Source organism: Phacochoerus africanus, chromosome 7, assembly GCF_016906955.1.
Source record: "Phacochoerus africanus isolate WHEZ1 chromosome 7, ROS_Pafr_v1, whole genome shotgun sequence".
NCBI lineage: Eukaryota > Metazoa > Chordata > Mammalia > Artiodactyla > Suidae > Phacochoerus > Phacochoerus africanus.
Window position 1 is genome coordinate 25,570,132 of NC_062550.1, and position 18,883 is coordinate 25,589,014.

General features: G+C 45.5%; 2 protein-coding genes across 8 annotated transcripts in view; one reads left to right on the plus strand and one right to left on the minus strand.

The window, feature by feature from the left end:
* Positions 1-14,789, plus strand: part of RBMS2 (RNA binding motif single stranded interacting protein 2) — a 65,051-nt gene extending 50,262 nt beyond the window's left edge. Inside the window, exons 6-14 of one of the 2 annotated variants that reach the window (XM_047786947.1) lie at positions 2,096-2,175; positions 2,309-2,418; positions 2,750-2,796; positions 2,974-3,067; positions 8,090-8,167; positions 8,507-8,617; positions 9,499-9,579; positions 9,952-10,037; positions 10,146-14,789. In XM_047786947.1, coding sequence (XP_047642903.1) covers positions 2,096-2,175; positions 2,309-2,418; positions 2,750-2,796; positions 2,974-3,067; positions 8,090-8,167; positions 8,507-8,617; positions 9,499-9,579; positions 9,952-10,032 — 682 coding nt within the window. In that variant the 3' untranslated portion in view covers positions 10,033-10,037; positions 10,146-14,789. The remainder of the gene's footprint in view (positions 1-2,095; positions 2,176-2,308; positions 2,419-2,749; positions 2,797-2,973; positions 3,068-8,089; positions 8,168-8,506; positions 8,618-9,498; positions 9,580-9,951; positions 10,038-10,145) is intronic. The other variant, XM_047786948.1, reaches the window with a different exon arrangement.
* A 1,285-nt stretch (positions 14,790-16,074) lies between these two features.
* The window catches only part of BAZ2A (bromodomain adjacent to zinc finger domain 2A), a 49,881-nt gene continuing 47,072 nt past the window's right edge, over positions 16,075-18,883 (minus strand). For all 6 annotated transcript variants that reach the window (XM_047786951.1, XM_047786953.1, XM_047786954.1 and 3 more), the window contains one exon: positions 16,075-18,859. In XM_047786951.1, coding sequence (XP_047642907.1) covers positions 18,694-18,859 — 166 coding nt within the window. In that variant the 3' untranslated portion in view covers positions 16,075-18,693. The remainder of the gene's footprint in view (positions 18,860-18,883) is intronic.

Sequence of the window (18,883 nt, forward strand, 5' to 3'; positions counted from 1 at the left end):
AAAAGGTTCCATTTGAGGCGTTCCTGTCATGGCTCAGTGGAAACGAATCTGACTAGCATCCATGAGAACGCAGGTTCGATCCCTGGCCTTGATCAGTGAGTTAAGGATCCAGTATTGCCGTGAGCTATGGTGTAGGTCACAGATGCAGCTCAGATCTGGGGTTGCTGTGGCTGTGATGTAGGCCAGTGGCTGCAGCTCCAATTCAACCCCTAGCCTAGGAACCTCCCTATGCCACAGGTGCGGCTCTAAAAAGACAAAAAAAAAAAAAAGTTTCCATTTGAGGCCTTTTTTAGTAACCGCCTTCATAGGAATGTTTCGTATCTTCAATCATTATTGGCATGGAACATATACTAAGGAGTCCCCTGGTGGCCTAGTGGTTAAGGATCCAACGTTGTCACTGCTGTAGCACGGATTTGATCCCTGGCCCGGGAACTTCTGCATGCCATGGGCACAGCATTTATATATATATATTGAGACTTACTTTAAATATGGAAAGAGGGGAAGATACTGTACCCTGTATTATATGGATCTTTATAATTTTTTTCTTTTTTTGGCTGCCCCAATGCATATGGTTCCCAGGCCAGGGATCAGATCTGAGCCATAGTTGCATTTTACACCACAGCTGTGGTAATGCCAGATCCTGAACCCCCTGTGCCAGGCCGGGATAGAACCTGAGTCCCAGTGCTCCCAAGATGCTGCCAATCCTGTTGCACCACAGCAGGAACTCCGATCGTTGTAACTTTTAGAACATAGTAGAATCCATTATCTCATTTGATCTGTACAAATGAGATATTTGAAGTGAAAATGAGGAATGAGTCTGAAGGGTTTTGTGCATGTTCTAACTCACAGAGCCTTTGGGGAGTGAACTGGCCCTGAAATTTAGATTTTCTGATTCCTCACAGTCCTCTTTCCCTAACAAGACACTTTAATTCAGTAGTTCCTAACACTGTTTTTTCTATCACTGTGGACCCTAAGCCCTATCTTAATACTCTTTCCTCCTGTAGACTCATGAAACCTTTTTCTCCCATTTATAGTTATAGTTGAATTTCATTGCTGTTTTAGTTTCGGGTATACAGCAAAGTGATTCAGTTATGTGTATACATATACACACACACATACACATACACTTTTTCAGATTCTTTTCCATTATAGTTTATTGTAAGACACTGAATATAGGTCCCTGTGCTATACAGTATGACTTTTTGTTTATCAATTTTATTTACTTATTTTCTCTTTCTAGGGCCGTACCCATGGCATATTGAAGTTCCCAGGCCAGAGTCGCAGCTGTGGCAACACTAGATCCTTTAACCACCTGGGACTGAACCCACACCTGTAGCATATGGCACTTTCCAGGCAAGGGGTCAAATTGGAGCTGCAGCTGAGCCTGTGCCACAGCCGTGGCGACACCGGATCCAAGCCATATCTGCAACCTATGCTGTAGCTTGTGGCAATGCCGGATCCTTAACCCACCGAGTGATGCCAGGGATCGAACCTGCATATTCAGGGACACTTTGTCGGGTTCTTAATCCACTGAGCCACAACAGGAACTCCCTGCAGTTGGATTCTTAACCCACTGTGCCTCAGGAGGAGCTCTTATTTGCCTGTTTTGTATATAAGTTTATATGTGCTAATCCAAAACTCCTAGTTTATTCATTCCCCGGACTCATGAAATCTTAATGATGTCATTAGTAGCTAATTAGACCTTAATAATTATAACTAGAAGCAAAAAATAAATATCGTACAGTTTTATCAAAGTGAGGGAACAATTTCCATTAGGAATTTTGTAATAAAAAATATGGCAACACTACTTACTGTAACCCAGACGCAGTACTAGGCCCATGCCTCAGTATCTTTGGAATATTCATGGCTTGAAGACTTCTGTTATTCCATTCAGGATCCCTACAGGAGCCACTTGAGAATAGCTTCATTAGAAGCTAGAGTTACCTCTTCAAGATATCTTGAATTTGTGTGGAGGAAACTATCTGTGGTGACAACTTTTGGAGCATTCGTGGGGCTAGGAACATAGAGCTTTCTCTAAATGTAGGGAATATAGGTCCTGGAGAAGTTAGAGCCTAACCCCTCTTGTGCTTCTTAGGATGGAGTCCACAGAGAAGTGTGAAGCCATCATCACCCACTTTAATGGAAAATATATTAAGACACCCCCTGGAGTACCAGGTGAGGCATCTGGGAATCAGGCTGAGAAGGCCACAGATGATTACTGCCTGTGAAGATTCTGGAGGATTTGTTCATGAGTGAATGGGCTAAATGAGGTGGGACTCAGCTGCCTATCTGCCTTCTCTCTTGGCAGCCCCATCTGATCCCTTGCTTTGCAAATTTGCTGATGGGGGTCCAAAGAAACGACAGAACCAAGGAAAATTTGTGCAAAATGGACGGGCCTGGCCAAGGAATGGAGACATGGTAAGAGGCCCTCTAGGAGACAGGAAGACCAAGAACATTAAAATGGAATAGAAATTACCATGGCCTGATTTCTGTGAGTTTAGGTGACAAGCTTGAGAGCGACAGTGTGTAACCGAGAGATGCTGGCTGCTCAACATGCTCTTCAGTGCGAATCTTAAATGGGGTTTTGCACCCTGCACAACCAGAAAACTCTATAACAGCTATAGTGCGACTTGTCCAGACTTTGCTTTTACTCGGTTGAACCAAGTCCATTTCCAGCCTTGATATTCTGGGCTTGCTCCTGTTCTCACCTAAGGGCTCTCAATGTGCCTGCTGTGTTCTTTCTTTGCAGGGTGGTTTGGCCCTGACCTATGATCCTACCACAGCTCTTCAGAATGGGTAAGGGTGTTTTATAGAAACAGGCCAGCTGAAAATGACAACAGTCTGTGTCCAGGCACTCGCATGTTTCATCTTGATTTCTAAACAGCAGTTAGTGGGAAGTGGCTGTGTCTGTCAGTGGGGGCCCTTGCCTTGTAGTTTCCTGTGATGTCTTACTGATGAAGTGCCTTCTTACAGGTTTTACCCAGCTCCTTATAACATCACCCCCAACAGGATGCTTTCTCAATCTGCACTCTCACCGTATCTTCCGTCTCCTGTGTCTTCCTATCAGGTAGGTTCATGCCTCAGGAAAGAGTGTGGTGGTTTTTTCCCTCTCATTGTGTTGCAGACTGGAAACTACTTGTTTGTTGTTGTTGTTATTTCCATTATAAATATCATACATAGTTTTATATAAAAGCATAATACATGATCATATTACATATATTGACTGTTGTAGATACACCCTCTTACCCTCTATCTGCTACTCCTACAAATAAACCCATGTTAATTTCCTACTAGTTTCCATATGCCTTGTCATGTGCATATACACATACATACAAGATTTGGGGTAAGTCATTGTTTATTACAAAAATTTGACCGTATTAAATTTATTTTTTACTCTTCTCACTTAGCATTATCTTAAACCAGTGATTGTCAAAGTGTGGTCCCTGGGCCAGCAGTGTCAGCACTACCTGGGAATTTTTAGAAACGCAAAATTTTGGACTCCACCCAAGATCTATAGGAACTCTGGGGACGGGTCCCGGCAAGCTGAGTTTTAAAAGCCTTCCAGGTAGTTCTAAAGCAGCTAATGTTGAGACCTTCTGTTCTAAGTGTTTTTTTTTTTTTTTAAGTAGTCACACTATTTTATGCTACATATATACCAGAGAATTCTTCCACTGTACCCCTGTGAAGAGCATTCATTTGGATTTCAGGGTTTTTTATTTCTGGTGTAAATAATGCTCTGGTAAACATCCTTTTGCCTGAATCCTCACATATGAGTGCTTTTTGTTTCTGGAGCCTATAGTCCAAGGGGTGGGTTGCTAGGTTGAATGATATACAGACTTTCTGTTTTATAGATATTGCCAGATTGCTTCCCATAAAGGCTGTGTCAAGTCACATTTCCACTAGCAACTTAGGACCCATTTCCATCCAGCCAGAGGTGACATTGCTCTTGTAAAATGTTTCCCATCTTGATAAGTATAAAATATATTGTTACTTTAATTTGCACTTTGCTGACTACAGCTGAGTTTAAGCATTTAGGGGTCATGTTTTGATTTGTTCTTCTCAGAAGTCCCCTTGTGGCTCAGCGGTAACAAATCCAACTGATATCCATGAGGATGCAAGTTTGATCTCTGGCCCTGCTCAGAGGGTTAAGGATCTGGCATTGCTGCAAGCTGAGGCATAGGTTGCAGATGCAGCTCAGATCCTGCATTGGTGTGTCTGTGGTATAAGTTGGCAGCTGCAGCTCCAATTCAACCCCTAGCCTGGGAACTTCCATGTGCCACAGGTGTGGGCATAAAAATATTAAAAAAAAAAAGATTGCTCTTCATGTGCTTGGGCCCATTTTTCTTCTTTTTTTTTTTTTTTTTATCTTTTTAGAGCCGCCCCCTTGGCATATAGAGGTTCCCAGGCTAGGGGTCTAATTGGAGCTGTAGCCACCAGCCTACTCCAGAGCCACAGCAATGCCAGATCCGAGCCAAGTCTGTGACCTACATCACAGCTCACAGCAACGCTGGATCGTTTTTTTGTCTTTTTGCCTTTTCTAGGGTCACTCCCTTGGCACATGGAGTTTCCCAGGCTAGGGGTCGAATCAGAGCTGTAGCCACTGGCCTATGCCAGAGCCATAGCAACGTGGGATCTGAGCCACGTCTGCAACCTACACCACAGCTCACAGCAACGCCAGATCCTTAACCCACTGAGCAAGGCCGGGGATCGAACCCGCAACCTCATGGTTCCTAGTCAGTTTCGTTAACCACTGCGCCATGATGGGAACTCCATGGTTATTGAATTTTTAAAAATGTCTTTTCTTGAGTTCCTTGGTGGCTTAGTGGGTTAAGAATCTCGCGTTGTCAGTGCTGTAGCTCAGGTTTACTGCTGTGGCATGGGTTTGATCTCTGACCTGGGTCTGATCATTTCTATTTGCTGTGGCTACGGTCAAAAAGAAAGAAAAAGAAAGAAAATGTCTTTTTATAAAATTAAAATCAGAATCTAATATTAAACTATGACTTTTTCCATATGTGTGTGTGTGTGTGTGTGTGGTGTGTGTATATATATATATATATATTTTTTTTTTTTTTTGGCAGCACACATGGCATGTGGAAGTTCCTGGGCCAGGGATCAAAAAAGCCACAGCACCAACCTAAGCTGCTGTAGTGACAACACTGGATCCTTAACCCACCATGCCATGAGAAAACTCCAAATTTTGACTTATAGAGTTTTCTGATCTTGAACATCCTTACATTTATGGAATAAACCCTGCTTTTTTCAAGATGCATATCTAGGAGTTCTTGTCGTGGCTCAGCTGAAATGAATCTGACTAGCATCCATGAGGACGAAGGTTCAGTCCCTGGCCTTGCTCAGTGGGTTAAGGATCTGGCGTTGCCATGAGCTGTGGTGTAGGTCACAGACTGCAGCTCGGATCCTGTGTTGCTGTGGCTCTGGCGTTGGCCAGCAGCTATAGCTCCAATTAGACCCCTAGCCTGGGAACCTCTGTATGCCACAGGTTCAGCCCTAAAAAGACCAAAAAAAAAAAAAAAATTTCTAGCTTCTCATTGCTTTTTTTTTTTCCATTTTAAAATCGAGATATAATTTACATACCATAAAATTCACCCTCTTAAAGGTGTATAGGTCAGTAGTTTTTAATGTATTTATAGTCATACAGCTATCATACTGTTATCTGATTCCAGAACATTTTCATCACCTCAGAAAGAAACTTTGTACCCATGAGTAGTCTCTCCCCATTCTCCCTTAGCCCCAGCCCCTGGCAGCCTCTAATATACCTTCTACATGTATAGATTTGCCTATGCTGGACACTTCATATAAATAGAAGCATACAATGTGTGTCTTTTGTGTTTGGCTTATTTCACTTAGTATGTTTTCAGAGTTTATCCATGTGGTAGCAGGTATTGGTTTTCATTCTTTTTCTATGACTGAATCATATTTCATTGTATGGATATACCACATTTTATTATCCATTTATCAGTTGCTGGCCATTTGAGTTGTTTCCACCGTTGCCTATTGTGAATAATGCTGCTGTAAACTTTTTTTTAACAGTTTTTACGTGACATATGTTTTTCATTTCTCTTGAAATTTTTTTTTCCTTTTTTTTTTTTTTTTTTTTTTAGAGCCACTCCTGAAGCACATTGAGGTTCCCAGGCTAAGGGTCAAATCAGAGCTGTAGCAGCTGACCTACACCACAGCCACAGCAATGCAGGATCTGAGCTGCATATTCGACCTACACCACAGCTCTCAGCAACACCAGATCCTTAGCCCACTGAGTGAGGCCAGGGATCGAACCTACGTCCTCATGGATGCTAATCAGATTCGTTAACTGCTGAGCCATGACAGTTCTCATTTCTCTTGAAATTTCATTTCAGTTCTAGGAGTGTAATTGCTGGGTTGTACATAGTAACTCTAACTTTCTGAGGAACTTCAAAACTGCTTTCCAGAGCCACCTTACAGGGGTTCCCTTATGGTGCAGTGACATTAAGGATCCATTGGCAGTAGCTCGAGCTGCTACTGTGGCACAGGTTCAGTCCCTGGCCCAGGAACTCCCATATGCCATGGATGCAGCCACCAAAAAAAAAAAAAAGCGCCCAACCCAAAGAAGTTTTGCTATAATGCAGTGGGTTAAGAATCCAACTGCAGCACCTCAGGTCACTGTGGCAGCTCAGGTTTGATCCCCGGCCCAGTGCAGTGAGTTAAGGATCCAGCATCATCACAGCAGCAGTATAGGTGGCAGCTGCAGCTTAGATTTAATCCCTGTCCCAGGAACTTTCATGCTGAGGGTGTAGCCACTTGGAATGTATAACGTTTATTATTCCGTCCTTTTTATTTTATTTATTTTTAGGACAGCACCCAAGGCATATGGAAGCTCCCAGGCTCCAGGGGTCCAGTTGGAGCTGCAGCTGCCGGCCTATGCCACAGCCACAGCAATGCGGGCTCTGAGTCGAGTCTGTGACCTATACCACAGCTCACGGCAACACAGGATTCTTAACCCACTGAGCGGGGCCAGAGAGTGAACCCACATCCTCCTGAATACTAATCAGATTCGTTACCGCTGAGCCACCACGGGAACTCCCTCTCATTGTGGTTTTGATTTGCATTTCCCTGGCAACTGATGATGTTAAGCCTGTTTCATGTGCTTGTTGGCCATGTGTGTATCTTAAAGAAATAGCTATTCAGAAGTTCCCGTCCTGGCGCAGCAGAAACGAATCCAACTAGGAACCATGTGGTTGCAGGTTCGATCCCTGGCCTCCTTCAGTGAGTTAAGGATCCAGCATTGCCGTGAGCTGTGATGTAGGTCATAGACACAGCTTGGATCTGGCATTGCTGTGGCTGTGGTCTAGGCCAGTGGCAACAGCTCTGATTCGACCCCTAGCCTGCGAACCTCCTTATGCTGCGGTAGCGGTCCTAGAAAAGGCAAAAAGACAATAAAAGAAAAGAAATAGTTATTCAAATTCTTAGCCCATTTTTTTTTAAATGTTGTTAATGAGTAAACGAATTTTATTTTTTCATTGGTTGCACCCACTGCATGCAGAAATTTCCAGGCCTGGGATCAACCCCACACCACAGCTGTAACCAAAGCCACAGCTGTGACAACACTGGACTCTTAACCCATTGAGCCATAAGGGAACTCCTCTTAGCCCATTTCTTTTTTTTTCTTTTTTTTTCTTTTTTTTTTTCATCTTTTTGCTATTTCTTGGGCTGCTCCCGCAGCATATGGAGTTTCCCAGGCTAGGGGTTGAATCCGAGCTGTAGCCACCGGCCTACGCCAGAGCCACAGCAACGCGGGATCCGAGCCACGTCTGCAACCTACACCACAGCTCACGGCAACGCCGGATCGTCAACCCACTGAGCAAGGGCAGGGACCAAACCTGCAACCTCATGGTTCCTAGTTGGATTCGTTAACCACTGAGCCACGATGGGAACTCCAAGTTGTAAATATTTTTAAAACAGTTTATTCTGTGCAATATTTTTGTTTTCTGAGGGGGACACTAACTTCTTTTGATTTTTTGCTGAACATTATCAGATCGTTGGGCAAATTAATAGTTTCTAGGCAATTAACATTTTTGTTTATTTTTGCTTGCATTAGAGAGTAACTCAGACATCTCCTCTTCAAGTACCTAACCCGTCTTGGATGCACCACCAGTCATACCTCATGCAACCTTCAGTGAGTGTTCAGAAGTGGGCAGAAGCCAAAGAGGCAATTTGATGTTAAGAAAAACAGTGAGATTGATGACAGGAGATGTGGGTGTGAGTTCTGGCTCAGTCTCTCGTGTAACCCCGTGTATGACCTTCAGTTCAGTGAGTGTGCTATTCTTAGACAAGACTCCCTCCAGACTGATGGGCAGAGTGCCTGTTCCCATTGCATAGCTAGGTTGTTCCTCACCCATCGTTTCTCAGGATTTTTAAATAACCTTCTTCAGTCGTTCTGGTAGGCACGAATCACTGCTTCAGGCAGCCTCCCCAGACACTGCCAGCTAACCCTGTCCTTTGTTGCTGCTTCTAGGGTTCAGTTCTGACACCAGGGATGGACCATCCCATTTCTCTCCAGCCTGCCTCCATGATGGGACCTCTTACCCAGCAACTGGGCCATCTCTCCCTCAGCAGCATGGGCACGGTACAGCAGGATGTTTCTGATTATCCACTCCTTCCAAGCAAGGAATACCTGTGTAATAAGCTTCAGTATAAATACATTTGAATAAGGATGGAAATCACTTCAGAGTCATTGAGGGCACATGCAGAAAAGGAGAGCTACTAAAAAGATATGAGCCAGGAATACAGCCAGCCATTCTGCTCTCTAAGTCATTCATTTTAACTGATTCCTACTCCTGCAACTAAACAAATAGTGTTTCTATCTACATAGTAGTTTTTCTAGGAGTTTGTACACGTTTCCTAGAAGTCTTTATCAAAATAGTAACAGGAAGAATGAGTGAAACTCATTAGATTTCTTGTAGGTCAGACGCATTCTGACTTGTATAAAAGGGCGTAAAGCAGAGAAGGCAGGTGCACTGAGAAAAAGCAGAAGGCAGGAAAGAGGAGGAAAGCTAGTCCTGTGGGCAGAAGTGTCTCTGAGCCAGTGTACTCTAGAACCACCTGAAGAGCTTTTATAAAGCACAGTTAAATTCGAATATGGGGATGGAACACAGGCATTTGTGGAGTTTTTTGGTTTGTTTTTTGCTTTTTAGGGCCATTTCCGCGGCATATGGAAATTCCCAGGCTAGGGGTCAGATCAGAGCTATAGCCACCAGCCTACACCACAGCCACAGCAACACAGGATCTGAGTCTCATCAGCACCCTACACCACAGCGCATGGAAACGCCAGATCCTTAACCCACTGAGTGAGGCCAGCAATCGAACCCGAATCTTCATGGGTACTAGTTGGATTCGTTACCGCTGAGCTGCAATGGGAACTCCTATTTGCATTTTTTAAAGCTCCCCAGGTGCTTTAAGTGTAGCTGAGGATCACTGCTCTAAGCCTATTGCTGTTTCTCCTTCTAGTACATGCCAGCAGCTGCAGCTGTGCAAGGAGCTTATATCTCTCAATTCACCCCTGTGCCTTCTTCCAGTGTTTCACTTGAGGTAAGAGCTTTATAATCTCTTTGGACTGAGGATTAGAAAATGAACAGAGGCAGATTCCCCTTGATCAAGATCCCCTTCTCACAGTGATGCTCACTCTGTGTGCATAGATAGCTGGTAGGTATGTGAAGAATGTAGGAAGGACTTTGTGTCTTTAAGCGAGGCCTCTTCCTCTCATTTGGCCAGACAGTAGTGAAGCCCAGGATGCTGCTCAGTGTGGGGGGAGTGATGCTGTGAGAGAGAGAGAGAGAGAGTGTGTGTGTGTGTGTGAGTGGGCAGGTCAAGGAGGGCCTCAGCTCTGGGGCTTTAGCTAGTCTGCTTCAAGAGGAGAGGAGAGGAGCACAGGGTGACTCTCCTGCCTTGGCTGTGGTGCAGGAGAGCGGCGGCCAGCAAAGTCAAGTGACAGCGGAAGCTCCCTCAGACCATGGCGTCTATTCTTTCCAGTTCAACAAGTAACAGTGGTAAGAACCACGTGCTGAGGGGCAGGGTGGGCCGAGCAGCCCGAGTCAGACTGGTTCTCATGTTTGTCACTCCCCTTCCCAACCTTCTCTGGCTTATGCCTCCTTTAGGATTTCCCTCCCCATCTTTGTTGAATGCAAATGAATTCTTGGAGAGGCTGATGCTCCGGACTCCAGAGGGCTGCCCAGGAATAGAGCCCCTCTGTGGGCCCTGCTGAGGACTAACACTTGGCCATCGGTGTTCACAGGCCTGGGCCTGGAAAAAGAAATCTCTGCTCTCCTGCCCTCTGTTCTTCTTCTGCTCCTGGTGGAGCCTGGGGCAGCTGTCACTTTTGTGTGTCTTATAGTCAAGGAGATCAAAAGAACTTTTTTCTTTTGTGAAGAAAGTTTTATGTTTTGTTTTTAACTGCAATATACTCTTTTCCGTACCCCAAAGAGACATGGTGCCTGGAGCTTCTTCTCATCTTTATGAAAAATAGTTTTTGATGTATTAGACTTATTTGGGAAGGCATTTTAAAAAATTGTTACTTTTTAAAAAGGAAAGGAAAGGTGTGGTGCTAGAACATTGATGAAAGAGTCGACTGTGAGCCCTTCTGACTAAGTTTAGTTAATGACTTTTGGCGGGGGGGGGTGTAAGAAAATATGCAGACTTTTAAAATCTTGTTTCATAAAACTCTTAGCTCACACATCCCATCTCTTCTTCACACACATTTTATGCCTTCTTTTTCTGTTCGAGATTGTTCTTTTTCTCTTTTTCATATAGCAAAACCTGCCTACTCTGCTGCTTTACAGTTTTTAATTTTGTGAATTTCTTTTGAATGAAATTTCATATGGAAGTCTAGGGGGCTGGGCAAGGAACAAGGTAGAACACTCAGCAGGCTGGGAGGGGCTTTTCCTCCCTCTGCCCTGCCTCTAGAAGCCATCCTTGATCCAAATACAGATGAAGACTAGGTTTTCCCTGGCGAGTTCCAGAGGAATGGACCTAGTAACTTCTTCTTCTCACTGCCGAGGCCAGCACCCTCTGAGGAAAGGTCTTCTCTGGCCTCAGCTTTTTGGGAATATCTGCTTTTCTGCTTCCTGGAGGATCTTTTCTGCCCTGGGTCTCAGGGCCTTTCTCTTCCCTGTCACACATTGCTGTGCTTAGAGCCTTTGCATTTGTGACCTTGCTGAATCCACTTAGGTTCCCCTCTGCGGAGGGTCAGCTGCTTCCCCTCTAGACCAGTGATTCCGAAGGAGGTCGTTTTGTCCCCTGAGGCCATTTGGCAATCTCTGGAGACATTTTTGATTGTCATGCCTGAGCGTGGAGGCTGTGTGCTACTTGCTGGAGATCAGAGGTGCTGCTAAACATCCTGCAGTGCTCAGAGAGCCCCACCTCCCAGCAAAGAATCTTCTGGCTCAAAATGTCAGTAGTGACAAGGTTGAGAAATCCTGAGTAGAAATGTTGTCCCTGCCTCCCGTACCAGAGGACAGGTAAATTCCCATCCTAGTCCTGGACACACATCCCTTTCACACCCAGGCAGCTGGTTGAGAGGGACGGACTGAGGTCCTTGAATTTACCCCAGGCTTTGAGCTTGGCACCTCTGCGTACAGCAAGAGCTTCTTTGAAAAGTTTGTGCCGTTGTGCACATGCCACAGGCACACACACACTCAGAGCTGTCAGGGTGGGGACTGTTCGGTGGGTGCTGTGCAGGGCAGGAGAGGACAGAGCTCTTTGTTAATTGTCCAGAGCAACCTGCCCTGGTGTGTTTGGGCCCCTTTTCCAGGGAGCTAGGATAGAAAAGGTCTGTAAATCCCTTTTCACTATCTACATGGTCAGGAGTCCTTCCCCCAAAAAGGCTCTGTTTTGCTCTTTAACTCCGTCTCCTCCAAGACCTGACTCTGCACATGGAGACAGGTAGGAGGAAACTTGTGCCCATCTTCTAGAAAATAAGATCTTGTGCCGTCTCTTCCCAGTCATCCCTTCTATACTGAAAGGAGAGTTCTGCTCCCCTTCACGTCAAGGTCAGGTGCCTTTCCTCCAGTCAGTCAGACAGAAAGCTGGGTGATGGAGTACAGAGCACCAGGGCCTTCCATGAGGCCGGCTGGAGGGAGAGGGCGATGATGCTGGGTGGGAAGAAGCTGTGGTATCAGTTGTACATTGAGCTTGGGCCCCACTTTCCCTTCCCTCCACCCACCCCAGAGTTGAGAGTCCCTGTGCCTCAAGTGTCCTTTTGTACATCCCTGGGGCAGGGCTTGGGAACAATATGTAGGACAAAAAGTGTAAAGGACAAAATCGCCGCCATTAATTTTCTCATGGGTACCTCCAATCTGAGGATTTCCCTAATGTCAAACGGCCCCACGCCCAGTAACCTTCTAGAAGGGTTTGTCTGGGCAGGTAGCTCTTGTTTCTGAGCTGTCTCTAGCCCTTAGTGAAGCCCATAGATTTCTTGCAGTGGCCTTGAAGAAAAGGAGAAGAATCTAGAATCCTAGTCACTTAATCCATAGTAGTTTGGGGAAGCCTTGCTTTGCTAGGTTTAGTGAAATTAGGACCTTTTATGTGTAGAAACTGTTCATATCACTGCTGCCCCTCCTCTGCCTTCCAGAATTCCTAGTTCTGTCTACTTTCTCCATATTTAAATGTTTATATGGCTGTGGTTTTCTTTGTTTTACAATTCCGAAGTTACTTTTTGTGTGTTCTCTTCATGTGAATCTGCATAATGGATTCTGTTAGGAGTTCTGGTTTGGGCAGGCTTGGGCATGGGAAATGATGGAGAGCCTGAAGTTATTTTTGAAGTGGTTCATGGCATCGTGGAATTTCATTTGGGTATTTTGGGGTTACACTCATATTTTTCCCCTAGTTGTTCTTTTTTTTTGGCTGCACCCATGGCATGTGGAAGTTCCCAGGCCAGGGATCGAACTTGCACCACAGCAGTGACACCACCAAACCCTTAACCCACTCTGCCACAAGGGAGCTTCCTTTAAGTTCATTTTTAACAATTCTTAACATGGGTGAGTGATTGGAGAAAGGAGAGGAGGAATGAGGGATACTTTTTTCCTCATGAAATAGTGCAGTGGTGGAAGAGTAATCGTGGAGAGTAGCCTTCAAGCTCACAGCCTAGAGCTGGGCTCTTTAAGCACTGTGGATGTGAAGTACCCACTTGGTATAGCAGGTTAAGGAGTCAGCATTGCCACAGCTGTTGCAACTGAGGCACAGGTTTGATCCCTGGCCTGGGAATCTTTTCATGCCACAGATGCAGGCAAAAATCCACCCCCCGCCCCCAACATCATAAGCCCTGTCTTCTTGGAGCCCAGGTCATACCCTCTCTGTACTTCACATTTCACCCCCACTCATTACAGATGCTCACAACAGTCTTAAAATATTCTAGTACTTTGTGTTTTTCTATTTTCAGTCAAATAGAATGTATCAGAATCCCTTTCTCAGATGATGTATTCCTTTACTAGGCTCAGAGCCTGTTTGTCCCATCTCATACTAGTGCTATTACTGTTCCCTTCTCAACTCTGAGATGACACTCAACCCTGAGGCTAATTAGACTTTTTGGAAGAGGATGTAGGTCGAGGTTAGGGAAGATGTGGAAATGATGATGGAGAGACATGCTGTTTTTAAAGAGTGTTTTTAACCAAAGAATTTGAAGAGCCGCCCAGACTAGGAAGCCTGGTACCTCTGAAGAAGTAATAAATAGCCCTTGTCAGTAACAGATGGGGTTCGCAGGGGACATTACTTGCACTGAGGGTGACGACTAGCCTTTGCTGCCCTACCAACCTCCCTCACATTGGGCCACCTCAGCCCAGTTCCATTCTTCCTTTCCTGACTCATCACTGAGCTCATTCGGCCCTTCAGTGTCTGCAGTGCTCATTCTCTGCCACTTGAGTGTCATCCTTTTGGGGGCCCACTCCAAAAAGGCGCAGTGAGAACCCTTCCTGGAATAGAATGTTGCAGGGATCCGGGGATCCCGACAGTAGAATCTATGAGGGGGCGGAAATCTGCTCTCTTGTGTACTTGCCCCACCTTCTGGGAGAGCAGCAGCATTGCATTTATGAGAGGGCTGCTTTGACCTCTGCCTGGGAGACCAGGTCTAACTAAACCTGTCCCCAGACTCTGCTAGATCGGCTCAGAGAGGGTGGGTTATTATGAAAGTCAGTCTGTAAGGACTAGCTCTTAAATCTTGTGCCTTATCACACTAATCCTTCCTCATTCCCTCTTAAACTAACTACTCCATTTCTGTGCTACCTACACTTTAGGCCCTTCCAAGCATTATTGAACCCTCAGGTTTACTCAGCTTCACCCATTCCTTTCGTAGAATGGTCTTCCTGCAGCAACTGAGACAGGCCTGTGAGCTCTATCACCATTCCCACCTTTGCTCAATGCTGTACCTCCCTAGGGGTGGTCCCCAACTATAGTAATGAGAAAGCTAGGTGCCAGCTCACCCCACTTAGCACTGTTCCTTCTCTCTGGCCTATCCACTTCCATTTTGAATAAACCTTCATTCTCCAGACACATCCCCAGATCGTCCTTGTCCTTGTTACATACAGATCTACCTCACAGTGTTACAGTTCAACAAGGGCACAAGCACCTGGTTTACTCTTTCCTTCCTTTACTCTGTTTTTCCCTTCATGAGGGTTAGGAAGCTGGGGGCTAGAAAGGGCTCATAGTCAAATGTAAGAACTCTTTTGGTTATTATTATTTTTTTTAATCACTGCTACAAACCCATGCCCTATTTCATGAGTGCATTTAAGATTAAATAATTTTTTATTCCATTAACTTTGTCAGTCTTTTTTTTTTTTTTGTCTTTTTGTCTTTTTAGGGCTGCACGCATGGCGTATGGAGGTTCCCAGGCTAGGGGTCTAATTGGAGCTTCAGCTGCTGGCCTATGCCAGAGCCACAGCAACGCCAGATCCAAGCCACGTCTGCAACTACACCACAGCTCACGGCAACGCCCACTGAGCGAGGCCAGGGATGGAGCCCGCAACCTCATGGTTCCTAGTTGGATTGTTTATGCTGTGCCACGACAGGGACTCCTCTTTTGGTTATTTCTACTTCTGAAATATCTTACGAGATTTTTACCTCATTTATCACTCCAGAATAGTGTAGACTCTTCAGTTAGGTTTTGCTGTGGTAGGCCAGGGGGTAGGGTAGGCCAAGTAATGACTACCTAGGATATTAACTAACGCTTAGAAGGCACCCCCAGGAACAATGACACTGGAGCAGAGCTCAGAACCTGAGAGGCTGAGAGAGTTGGCCAGTTAGTGGCTGTCATTCCGCTGAGAAGGTAAGCATGCACTCAGGGCTGAAAGCGGAGATGTTCCTTCTCCACCTATTCATTAGTTTAATTTGTCACCAAAACAAAACCTCCAGTCTGGAGGGTGATAAGCTTTCCTAGCCTAAGTAAAGAAAGTTCTCCCTCAATTACTGGTGCCCACATCCCAACACACACCTTTTTTTGACTGCTCTCTCGCATGCACTTACTACCTTGGACAGCAAGTTTGATTTAGACTCAAACGCACATTTTGTAGTTTTTGTTCCTTTATCCAGAGTTTACTAGTTTTATAACTCCTGCCATGTCTATGCCAATGTCACCCATTGTTCTTTTTCTGACTCTTGGTATTCTCATGTTCTTTGCCTACAATTTGGTATAGCTTTATCTTCTCTCAACTTTTACTCTGAAATAAAACACGAAAGTCTACCTCCTGGTGTCTTATCCTGGGTGGAAAGTGGTGATGGGCACTATATCTGCTACAGTGAGAACACAGGAAGCCACAGCCACGTCTCACAGGGCAGGTATTGGGCATGCTTGAATTCCTTGTTCTAACGCCTTGGCCAGGAGCACCTGTTCGATCCACATAAGCAGAAATTCTGCCTTGTATGCCTCCTGCACAGGAAGAGCCAAGCTTGGAAATTTAGGGATAAACCTTGGAGTTTAGGGGCATACTGCACCACTGCCTGCTGTCTTGTACATCAAACCCGTCATCCTCACGCAGTCTTCCCCTAGGCAAGTATGAGAACCTATGCTGAAGGAAGATAAATTACACAGAGTCTTTTGAATCTCTATCAAATGTGGTTTTTATTCAACTGACAAGCACTTTTCTACAGCTGCACTTGTGGAACATCACATGGCAAAAACAGGAATTTTTTTCTCTAGACTTTTTTTTTTCCTTTTTTAAACCTTATTAAAAATGAGATTGGTCCTAAAAATATAGAAAGAAATAAATTTAAATTCACAAAAAACTGTACATTATCAAAAAGTCACTAAAACACCACATTTGGTTATATAAAAAGTCAAGTCCCTTTTGTTGTAAAAGGAACATGGAAACTTGGTGTTGATGGTGTGGTTTCTTCCTGTTACCAGACTGATGGGGGAAGGGAAACAAATGGGCAGGGGGTGGGTTTTATTTACTTTTTTAACCTGCCTTCCCTATTAAATACTCTCGTCAAGAGGAGAAAATCCATCTAGCTCAAGGGGCAGCGGAAGATGAGGAAAGAAAAGTGAGAAATGGCCCCTTTGATCATGCCCTACCCCCACCCCCCCTTCAGCCCCCCCACTTCAAACTGAGGCTAGGACTCCACCCCACCTTAAGAGTGCCTGGTCCCTAGGGAAACAGATGGAGCTAGGAGAGGAACACAAAGCAGGAACAATTGAGGTTTCACTCCCCCGTGTACCTAACCTCCAACAGTAAAATAAATCTAAATACTAGGGGAATACTGCCATGGGGAAAAACAGCCCCCCACCCCACTCTAACAGTTCCAAATGTTTGACTAACACAAAGTTTGTTACAGAGCAGTTATTTAGATAAAATATAAATATTTATGCATAATATAAAGTCAATTCAAATATTCTTCAATCCACCTCTTATTTAAAAGCAAAAAAAAAATCTCAAATAAAATTAAGTTTTGAGGTTTATCTGACAGAAAAGGCGACTTTAGAAATAGGCTATGGGGGAGAAGGGGCATGAGGGAATAAGAAAGGGGTTGCCCCAGGACCTACTCTGCCCCCCAACCCCCTTCAGTGGCTATTCAGTGCTGCCAGAAGTACAAGGAATGCTCCATCTCACCTCACACCTCCTCTCCCACCAATGGAACATTTCTTGGATGCCTCAGCTCTCTGCTTGGGCCAGCCAGCAGCCACCTCCCCAGTGCAAGTACCCGTAATCTCTGATGGGAGGGGCTCTGCTGAGCAGGAGAGCAGGGGGCCAGGGGCCCATGGCTGTAGCTGGGAGTTAGCAGCTTTCCTCTCCCATGTTGGGGCTTAACTTGGGCAGAGTCAGGTGTAGGGCAGCGGTGGACCCAGAACCCCTCCTCCCTACTCTCTTGTGCTCTGGGGTCTCTGCTACTGGGGAAAGGGTCCCAAGATAGGAAGTAGCTAAGGGAAGGAAAGCACAACTAAACCCACACAAGCTCATGGAATTAGGAAAGGATCCAGTTCTACCCCTCTCCCTGCAAAAGCTCAAGACTCAGAGCAACTGAAAGGAGAGGGAGTTCTTACTGAAAGACGGCACAGTTTGAAGAGGCTGGAACAGAAGTGACTGGGAGAGAGGGGAGAGACACAGCCTTGTACCCAGAAAAACTGTTCCTGTGGTTTCCCAAAGTGATGGACTGAAACAAGGGGAAAGGTGGGAATAAAAAAACAGATAACTTGGGGAAACTGAATAGATGCCACTGAACAATACAGGGGCACAATCACAGCATCCTCTCTCCCTCACACTCACACATACACACACCTCTCTCTCTCTGAGGCCAGTCTATTGCTACCTGGCCTCCACCGTGGGGGTGTGCCCAAACTCAGCAGTAGTTGTCCCTGAGGAGTTCCCAAGAGGGAGGTTTGGGTAAGAGGTGGGGAAGGAGGCTGGAAGGCCCAAGGTCCAGGGTGCCTCCCTGCCCTCTCCCCAGTTTGCTGAGTGTCAGAAAAGGCCAGAAACTCAGCATGTGAGGAGTATCCAACATTATAGAGGGGCAAACTATTGGCAGGAAGATGAGGCTAGAGAGAAAGACAGGGACCTCTGAACATTTTTTTTCCTTTGAAGGGAAAAAAGATTGAGGGGAAAAGGATGGAGGAACCCGTACACAATAGTTTTACATTATTGGGTGAGAGAAAATCTGAAAAGGATGAGAGAGGGAAAAGGAAAAATTGAGAGAAAGAACGAAGCAGGGGAGGGACTGAACATGGAAGCAGCATGTTCAGGGCCCGGTGTCCGGCTCGACACACTTGGGAGTTAAGTCCACTTTACTGGCCGTCACTGCGGGTCCACACACAGTACAGAGTGTTTCTCGGTTTCACACATTCACTAGAACTATTGCTATTGTTAAATAGCCCCAGAATGCTGGGGCACGTACAGGGAAGGTGAGGAAGCTGAGAGGAGGAAGGAGGGACTTCTTTCTTCCTCCTCTTTTTAAATTAGGAAATAAAACAAATTATTTTTTCTTTTTTTTGGCTTTCAGTCCAGAAGGACCTCATCTCTGCCCCTCGTATTTGAGGAACAAGAGGAGGAAAGGGATAAAGGGGTGGAGGGATAAGATGTAGAGCGCTGCCAAGGGTAGGGTCAAAAACCAGGGTTCTACCTCTGACTTGAGTCTGGACCCAGGGCAGCATCAGCAGGTGAGAATGGCAGGGTTGGTTTGTTTGGGGGCAGGGGGTGATGCCACAAGGTGACACCCACCTCCCTTGCCTCACAGCTTGGCCTGTTTTCCCTGATAAAATTCCTCCCAGCGGCTCTCAAAGAAGCGGCGCATGATATGCCCAGCCTTGCCCACTTCAGAGTCATCCTCGTTGAAGGTCTGGCAGTTGTCAAAGACTAGGAGTGCATCAGCCGCAAACTCCTCTGAGCTGGTGTACCTGGGCAGGGGTAGAGGCAGATCT